The sequence below is a fragment of the Siniperca chuatsi genome, linkage group LG13, assembly GCF_020085105.1.
Source record: "Siniperca chuatsi isolate FFG_IHB_CAS linkage group LG13, ASM2008510v1, whole genome shotgun sequence".
NCBI classification, from domain to species: Eukaryota; Metazoa; Chordata; class Actinopteri; order Centrarchiformes; family Sinipercidae; genus Siniperca; species Siniperca chuatsi.
In genome coordinates, this window is record NC_058054.1 from 7,153,291 (window position 1) to 7,163,298 (window position 10,008).

At 39.0% G+C, this 10,008-nt stretch overlaps 1 protein-coding gene across 1 annotated transcript; it reads left to right on the forward strand.

Moving 5' to 3' along the window:
* The first annotated feature begins 2,662 nt into the window (after nucleotides 1-2,662).
* On the forward strand, nucleotides 2,663-9,803 carry rabggtb (Rab geranylgeranyltransferase subunit beta). Its single transcript, XM_044220444.1, has 9 exons — nucleotides 2,663-2,910; nucleotides 3,285-3,392; nucleotides 3,762-3,959; nucleotides 4,479-4,584; nucleotides 4,929-4,981; nucleotides 5,084-5,194; nucleotides 5,519-5,644; nucleotides 6,851-7,000; nucleotides 7,966-9,803. Exons 1-9 carry the CDS (start codon nucleotides 2,908-2,910, stop codon nucleotides 8,104-8,106), a joined length of 996 nt encoding a protein of 331 aa, XP_044076379.1. The 5' UTR covers nucleotides 2,663-2,907; the 3' UTR covers nucleotides 8,107-9,803.
* The last annotated feature ends 205 nt before the right edge of the window (nucleotides 9,804-10,008 follow it).

Below are 10,008 nucleotides of genomic sequence, written 5' to 3' on the forward strand. Positions count from 1 at the left end.
CCCTTATTCTCGAGCAAGACTGTTTGGTGGTAGTTTCCCACAGGAAGCAGGGTCTGCAACGGTGTCTTACGTGACACAGGCAGGGATTTTGGCTGCTGCCTCCAAGGCACTAGGCGGATTTTCAGCTGCATGTTCGGTGGCACATGCAGGGATTGCAGCTGGTTTTTCCATGATGCAACATACCTGTCAGGGCATTATGCAGGCAGTAGAGTTAATAACTGGCACGGCGCTGCTGATGGTTTTCTTCATCACTTACTTGATCATTTTCGTATTCACCAACACTGATACAGACAGGCTTCGGTCAGGCTCCACCATTTAATCCGGGATGATAGTTTATTAGGGGCCTACCCTTCGCTAGAGACCCATCCTTTCCCTGGGTTGCCTCATCAAATCAGTGTGTTGTCTGCATAGTGTCCTAGACCTTGTGTGGGTTTCCCCCGGGTGCTCCGGTTTCCTCCCACAATCCCAAATCACTCTAAATTGTACGGAGCCCCAGAATGGCCATAAAGAGAATATATATATATCTCAAAGCCACCAGGACTTAATTTGATTGGATCCGGCACCTCCTTTGTCACTATCAAAATCTGTAACTAAATAAATTTTGTGTAATATTGTTATCTGTTAATGTTATCTGTTCTGTCATTATTTTATTTTCTTATTGAAATTACTCGTACGTCCCTTGTTTGCCTATTTTGGATGCATTTCAAATCAGATTTTTTGTTTTTTGTTTTAAACAGAGAGATTGAGAGAGAGGTCAGGTCAGCGCGTGAGTTTTGTGCACGTCACCTGAGCTTATGTTACTGCGATATTGAATTAGGATACCCTCAGCAACAGGGAGGAAACTGGTAAAATGTCAAAAAGACAACTCAGACGGTTAAGAAATGGTGCTTTGAAGCACCCAAAGTGGTTCCAGACCATGCTGGAAAAAAGGGTTCCTCAAACTATACAAGAGCAATTAAACTCAAAATTACAAGGCAAGCGGTATACACAAAGTACCCATTGCCAGTGTATTGGTGCAGTACCATCTCAAGCAAAGAAAAGTTTTAAGAGTTAATTATTGCACAAGTCATATGGAGAGCTTTTCTGCAGATGTTCACTGATGGGTCTGAGAATCTAATTTCTGGAGCTGGTTTTGGGACATTCAGCACCAACAGGCATCTGTGGTAGGCTAGTGGTGGAACGAGGTTACTAACCAAAAATGGCTCTGATTCAACTGCTGCTGGAAAAGCTGTTTTTACTTTATTTGTGCTCCACAGATGTTTTACCTAAAGATCATAAGTTGAGTTGGTTTGCAATAAGTGTCATTGGCTGTGGAGGTCTGCACAGTCAAACAGTTTCAGCAGAGGAAGAAGACGCTTGAGTCATCTTCATTAGAGTAAGCCTCGGTCAGTAGAAGTACACAGAAATATTCGAGTAAAGTGGAAGTACCCCAGAATTGTATATTTAAAAAGGTACTGCTCACTTAAACTTGTTTCTTGAGCTGTAAACTAAATGATATGACTGTCCTGTGATGAAACACATTAGTGCTGGTCTCAATATTTACATTCTTACCAAATTTATGAAAATCTGCATTTCATGGGTTGAAAATGGCTCAATGGCTCTGCTGTTTTAAATGACCCTGAACCTTGCAAGGCCAATGCTGACAGAGTCGACTATGGCAAGCCATTTTAATTTATTAGCTAGACTGGATATTCATTACTAATATCTGCAGCTTCATTTTGACTGATATATACAATATATATACAGATATATACAATTCAGTTGCAGATATCCACAATGTGAATTGCAGATATCTGCAACTGAATTATGACTAGTTGTAATTCCAGTTTCAGATATCTACAATTTAATTGTGACTACTCATAATTCCAGTTCAAGATATCTTCAATTTCCCTCATGTCAAGATATCTACATTGTATGGCAACCCGTTTTAACATTCATCAGCCAAGTTTGACTATCCGGAATTAACATTAGATATCAACAACGTTATTTTGACAAGTCGTAATTACATTGTGACTAGTCAAGACTTTTTATTCGACAGATCTATAACGTCATTCTGACTAGTCAAAACGACAGTTAGAGATATCTGTAATTGCATTTACTCAAGTGAATAGCACAAAAAAGTGAAAAGCACAACGTTTAATCAATTCCTCACACGTTTGCTTGTGTTTTAGGTTTTAGGGCCCATGCACACTGCTTAAACATGGAGAGGAAAGCCTGACAGGCCTGCGGTTCCTAGTTACAGTTGCTAAGCTATGATTGGACAGTTGGTGTTCGGAGGAGGGGTTTAGCGAGGGGCTAGTCGTAGTCAAAACTGAATTACAGATATCTGCAATTGTCATTTAGGACGTGTCTAACTGCCGTTTTGACTATTCAGAATGACGTTATAGATATTTCGAATAAAAAATCTTACTAGTCAAAATGACATTGTTGACATCTGTAATGTTAATTCCGGATAGTCAAACTTAGCTAATAAATGTTGAACGGCTTGCCATAGAATTTGGGGGTGAAGTTCCACTTTAAGTAAATGCGCTTAACTTAGCAGGATTTTGTCTGTGGTCCACACTCCGGAGCAGAAGGTGGCGGTAATGCATCTAAAACCAACCGCCGTAAAAACTCAAGAAGAAGAAGAAGAAGAAGAAGAAGAAGAAGAAGAAGAAGAAGAAGAAGCAACCCGTTTATATACAATCACCCAATTAAATATCCAAAGGAAACCGGGTTAATAGAGATAATTAAAGTTTTTTTGTTTTGTTTTTTTGTTCTGTTTTTTTTTGTCTTTTATTTGTCTGCCAATCTACTGTTCCACGCCTCCAGTCCGGTAGGTGGCGGTAATGCACCTGCAAGCTGGTTACCAACCGCCAGTCAAAATAAAAGAAGAAGAAGAAGCCTGATCATGCGAACATTTTCAGAATGGTAACCGGCGTCATGTTGTAAATGTTATATTTAGTCAGTGTAGTTTATGATAACATTATAGCCGAAGTGGATGGATATGTCCACTTGTCTCAATTCTGTCCAAATTTAGCCTCTCATTGACCGCTAATCTGTGAAAGAAGCTAGTAAAGTGACTCAAATGTAGCTAGCATTAGTGTTAGCATGTAGCTCGCTGATAGCACAAGCTGTCAACAACCCGTTTGCTATTTTCATATTCACTCATTTAGCTACATAATATGAGTTAACTCAGTATCAGGTTTGTCAGCGAAATGGTGGAGGTTATAATTTTTATCATATTGAAACAAGGCCAGTTAGAATTTGTGGCATGTTTTAAGTATGATGTGTTTTAATGTCAGGGCACCCAAGTGAAAGATGTCATCATTAAGCCTGACGCTCCCAACACACTGCTGCTGGACAAACATGCAGACTACATCGCTGCCTATGGCTCCAAAAAGGATGACTATGTGAGTAAAGGCAATCTCTTGGGCTTTCTAGCTGTGTTTTTCTACCTTGGACACTTCTGTTCACTTACTTTTGTGTACTTTTGCTCTGGGGCTGTTTTCATTGTTTGGGCTAAGGGAGGAAACTTAATGCTACAGCATACAATGATATTTAGACAAAAGTGTGCTTCCAACTTTGTGGCAACAGTTAGGGGAAGTCCCTTTTTCTGTTTCAACATGATAATTCTCCTTATACAAAGTTCAGGAATTTGCAAAGTCAATAAATCTGTCTTTTAAAGAATAAACAAGGGTAAAAAAACCTTTTCCACGGGCTGTAAACAGTAAACAGGTCCTGCTCTCCTGTTCATTAATGTCCCGTTTGTGTTTGTCCAGGAGTACACGCTGTCAGAGTACCTGAGGATGAGCGGCATCTACTGGGGGCTCACGGTGATGGACCTGATGGGGCAGCTGCCCCGGATGAACCGGCAGGAGATCGTAGACTTCATCAAAGCCTGTCAGCACGAGTGTGGAGGCATCAGCGCCAGCATTGGACACGACCCCCACCTGCTCTACACCCTCAGCGCCGTCCAGGTGACTCCTAAGACAGTCAATATGAAATCTGACAGATTCATGGACTTTTTTCTCATCAACTTTTATGCTATGAGAGTTTGGAGTTGTTGCCATCTAGAAAGGTAATACGTTGCTGGTTGATGAGATGTCGTCTTCTGTACAATAAATCAAAGAATGTAGGAAGCAGAAATATAAATTTATTTTAATTGATTTTACTCCTGGATGACACACAGAACTATAAAATAAATGCTCATTAATTTATTTATTCATTTCCTTGGAATCTCTTTTACTGTAATTTTCTAGCAATTCCATTGGTTAATATTTAATACTTTTATATTTCACTCTCTTGAGCAGCTGCATTATCTGTGTTTTTTAAGAAGATTTTTGTGAATAAAGTGATGTTTTTATTCAACTCCCAGCAAAACCTCTCAATTTGTCTGTTAGCATCAGGTTTGTAAATTATGTTTATTGCTCTGCAACCCTTGTGTTTTGTATTTTTGTATTTAATTACTGTATTTAAAAAGAAAATCTCTTTCTCAGATCCTGTGCTTGTATGACAATGTGGACGCGATTGATGTGGACAAAGTGGTGGAATACATCAAAGGGCTGCAGCAGGAAGACGGCTCCTTTGCAGGGGACAAATGGGGTGAGCACGATTTATTCTGATTTATGTTGTCTCAAGAAATATTTGCTCCTCAAATGAAAATAAAAAGGAGAGAATGAATAGCACACAAGCTTTAATAATAATAATAAGTACATTAGATAAAATAATAGGCAATGTTAGCCCACACTTTGTATCACAAGTTGACTTTTCAAGTATATTTGTACAAACATACAACTTTGATATGTGTTGTCATATAGGGCTTGTAGCTGAAATCCCAGTAAAAAAGTATAGTAGTTCTCATTTATTTAAATTATGGCTTGCTTTAAATATAATATTAAAATAGTATAATGTTGTGTTATTATAATTACACATCTCTGTCTTTATAGGAGAAATAGACACAAGATTTTCCTTCTGTGCTGTTGCTACACTTGCATTACTGGTATGTATATCATGTGCAGTTTTTGTCTTTACTCAACACTAACACTTTATAATTAACATAATAATATTTGAAGATGACTCTTGGTCCTCTCCTCCTCCCAAGGGCAAGATGGACACAATAAATGTGGACAAAGCTGTGGAGTTTGTCTTGTCCTGTATGAATTTTGACGGAGGTTTTGGCTGCAGACCTGGTTCAGAGTCTCATGCTGGTCAGGTGAGTCCACTGATGTACTTGTATATGTAAGACAAGACAATCCATGTGGGACAACATCCGAAGTTTAAACTTAAACGAAAAGTGAAATTGAAGAAAGCAGGTGTTAAGTTGCTAGTTCCCACATAAAAGTTATCAGACAGTAAAATTCTTATTCACACATCACAAACGTGTGAGGCTGGTCTCATGGGAGGGAGTCTGACTCATAACTGAGAGGTTGTCAATCCCCAACACTAACAGGATGAATTGTTCTCACTCTGGAAGGTGGCTGGTATCACATTTACACCCCTCTTGAGCAGTGACACATGTTTCCCTTCTGTCTGTCAGATTTACTGCTGCACTGGCTTCCTGTCGCTCACCGGTCAGCTGTACCAGGTGAACGCTGACCTGCTGGGCTGGTGGCTCTGCGAGAGGCAGCTGCCGTCCGGAGGCCTCAACGGACGACCGGAGAAGGTTTGTGCTCTCCAGATGCTGCACTGGGAAATGAAATGCCACCTTGTCATTGTTTAATTTTTAACGAATCAGGACATGAGGAGTGATTCCTGAATTAGTTTTGCTGCTCTGCTAATCCTCATTTATTCAGTATCGGGAATTCATTTAGAAAAGTCTAGAATTCCGCAAACCACAAGTTTCTTCACATTAGAAGAGTTTGAACGGCATCAAATCTACTCTAAAAGTAAGAGTTAAGGTAGGGTTAACTTATAGAGTTTTAGCAAGAGCAAAGCAAAGCAAAGATATACACACATAAACACACCAGAGGGATCCTGCTTTCATTGTTCACACGTTACTGATCAGGGTTGCTCTGCATGCAGAGTGAAACCAGTCTTCAGACTGGCTGTTTTGTTGCCCTTCCTGCACCTTGGTTTTTTGCAACCTATATGCATTTAAGTGCTCTCTGTGCTCTGTAATGTGTATTCATCACAGTACAGTCCATTAGCTGCTTGTCAGAAGCTAAAGACAGACCAAATTAGAGCAAACAGTTGCCTTTGTACACATCCAGCTGTTACAGAGCAGCTTTATCATTCATTTGGAGTTATGTTTCTGTCCACCTGATGAATGTCAGTTCAGTATTCACTCTGTTTTAGTTTTTGGTCTCTATCAACTCCCGAGGGAAATACCTGGTTCTTTAGCTGCTAAATGCTCCACTATGTTCACCAGATAGTAACTGTCTGCTGTTTCGGTATGAGAGCAGTGAGAGTGAATCAAAACAGTAAAGTTGTTGCCAGACAGCTAAAAAATGAGCTCTGTAAAGTCGATAAGAGCTGCAGATTCAGGTGATAATTCTCTGTAGGTTCATCGTTATGAGGGACCCCTTTCATATTATCACATTATTTTCGCACTGTCATTTGATACATTGTAAAATATCGATTATACCCACTTTAACTTCCTGTTTTATGTACATTTACAGTGATTAAATAAAAGGGTCATTGTAACATCTGACTTAATAGCAGCACTATAAAGAATTAAGGATTTTTCTTTTTACAGCTAAACATTGCTGGTTGTATCTCAAAATGACAACAAGTGGCCAAATAGAAATACTTAGAAATCCTAATTTAGTTTAACTTCCACCAAGCTACTGCAAAAAGGTTTTGAAGCCAATACTTTAATTAGATGTAGTTACAATACGGACCCAGCTCTGGTTTTGTTTGTCTCATTCAGCTTCCAGATGTGTGCTACTCGTGGTGGGTTTTGGCATCACTGAAAATCATCGGCAGAATCCACTGGATCGACAAGGCCAAGCTGCGAACGTTTATTCTGGCCTGTCAAGACGAGGAGACCGGAGGTTTTGCTGATAGACCAGGAGACATGGTGAGCTGGCCCACACAACAAAAAACATATTAGACCTGTCTTTTCCCAAAATCCTGTCTGATGTTTCCACCTCCATGATCTTTTGTCTCTCTGTCTCGTGTATATTTTCAGTGAAAAGGTATGCGATAAAAGTTGTTAAAGATAAAATCTTGCAGTAGATACACAGGGAACATCCTAAGTAGGTCTGGAAATGTGTTATAATAATTTGATGAGTTTTAGAAATTGTGTAAAATATGTACTGTATATGGGTGAAAAATAGATCACATTACCTGAATGTTTTTTCTCTTTAACTATGATAGATCCAAATAGTGTTTTCAGAATCAGAAATCAGAATCAGAAATACTTTATTGATCCCCGTAGGGAAACTCTTTGTTACAGTAGCTCGCCTTTACGTCAGTGCACACAGGAGAAAACGATATTATACACTATAAACAGGTCAGAAATAAATAAATTAAGTAACATGTTGGTATAAGTATAAGATAAACTAAGTGTCGAGTACCAAGTGGGTTTACTGGTAGATGGTGAAGTACAGTATAAATACAATGTCACTAATTATGTAATAAATAATAGTTATAAAAATATATAAAATATTATATAAAATATAAATAATAATCAATTTCTCCATTCTTAGTTTTATATAATCTTTACAAACCAGCATTAGTGCAAGATGCAAATAACAGACTATGCGCGAGTGGATCCTTATCTATTCAAGCTTCTAATCTTATTAAGGAGTGAGAGAGAACAGCTGTTTTAATAAAAAAAAGAAGCAGCTCATCTCTGCTGCTTTCAAACCACATCGCCCACAGTTTGAGCCAATATTACTTGATATTAATGTCTACTCTATGATGCACATCTTCATATTTTTGCATCGCTAAAAGCTGTGCTAAGATGTTCTGTTACAGTGTGTCATTACAACCCCAGTTATTAGTGGAGTAGTGACTCTCCCGCTCCCTCCTTCTCTGCAGGTGGATCCTTTCCACACTCTGTTCGGAGTTGCAGGTCTCTCCCTTCTCGGAGATGAACTGATCAAGCCGGTGAATCCTGTTCTGTGCATGCCTGAGGATGTCCTGCAGAGGGTCGACCTGCAGCCCGACCTCCTCAGCTAGCCCTCTGACACCCATCATCCCACCACACACACTCGCACACTGCTGCCCTGCTGAACGCCCCCTAGCCGCACCCCAACTACCACGTTTGGATGTTGGGAGCAGAGAGAGGACCACCACACATCTTAGTGTTAGCTGACAGACACATTTTAGATGCAGGTTTGAGTCTCCGCTCACTACGGACAAATAGATTCACGCAGTTCTTACTTGATTCCTCTGAGCCTTTCTGTCTTTAAAGCCTCAACCACTTATGTTATCAAGTCACTTTTGTTGGTTTTACTGCAGGAGAACAGTTTGGGGAAGAGATGTTTTAAAGTGTAACCGTGGGTGCTAAAGCCCAGAAATCATTAAACAACATTCTTTTGACTTACTCACTATATGTCAGTTTGTCTGAGGGAAAACATGCAACTGTCAGCACAGGAAACTGTTGTGGAAATCAGTTTCTTATCTCTTTCTTGCTCTCATCACCTTTTTAACTTGTCAATCAGCCAAGGAAGTTATTCCTGTAATTAATTATTAGCCAGAGGACAGAGGCAGTGATTGGCTCTGCTTTTTCATGGGCGTTACCGGAATGACGAAGGAATATACTGTTTAACTTGACAGATTTGTGCATTTGAGCTTGAAACAACGTTTATGTGTGAAACAGACATGCATGATCGAGTTTGCTCTTTGATTTCACTGTGTTTTGGGGCTTAAGACACTTGACTTGTTTAAAGATGCCACATCTGTTTGTTTTTCTCATTTTGTTGGAGGGTACCTACATTTTTCATGCGTCTAATATTTAAAATACAATAACTTCTGTATTTGAAAAGTAAGAGCATGTGAAGGGCAAACTATCCTCGTCCTGTTTACACTCGAGCAATCATACTACCACCGTGCTAATAGGCCTCACAACTGCAGATGCAACACAGGACTCGTTGCATCAAAGCAAGTTTTATTTATGTCACTGCATTAAAATAATGTCAGTTTACAGTATAGACAGACAATGTTTTTGGCAGGAATTCGAGGAAGGGGCAGTGTTAAGTTTGTGACTGGAGACACCCAGAGGTAGAACACATAGCAGTGTCCTCGTCTCTTGCCAAGTATATTTAACGTCTTATCCACAGTCTCAGCTACACTATTTATTTAAATCCATGTTACTCTGTCCAGCTTTGTTATGCAGCTGTGGGCAGACACACTGTGTGTGTAAAATAATTAAATATTTCCAGTCTTACATTTAGATTATTCTCAAGCATCTTTTTAAGTCTACTAATTTGGTTAAGAAAAATTCCCTTTTTTATTTCAGGAATAACTGATCTTTATGTTGCTGCACTCTTGTCTTACTGAATGCAAATTGTATCTGTTGTTAGATAACTGTTCAGTGTTGACATTGTTACAGAAGGTAAATAAATCACATGTTGAATCTATTAGTTCTGAGGTTGTACCCAATTTAAGTGACTGATAACTCATAAATGTATTAATTGACATTATTATGCAAACTCATTACTTAAACAAAAGCCTATATGGTGATCATAGGGTTTAAATCACAGTTCTCACAACTCAAAACTATAACCTTAACGACTTGTTAAACTACAAGGTCTCGTCTTTGTGTTGTGGGCGCAGCTCTAATCCAAAAAGCTGCTTACTGTTACACAACCGTATGTGTGTATATTAATGTAACTTATTTGTTATCTTGGTTGGCAATAAATGTTTCCCTTCAACTGTGATTCAGTTTGTTTTTGCACTAAAGGAGTTTAAGGAGCATTTTACAAATACTTGAATGTGTTTTTAAGAAGCAGGTGTCCAGATGCCTCAGTGTGTTAGTGAACTGGGGGAATCTGACCCAGTTCATTTTACTAATTAGCTATAAACATATAATTAGGTATTACTATGCTGATGATCTGTCTGTCACAGTGAGTATGGAAA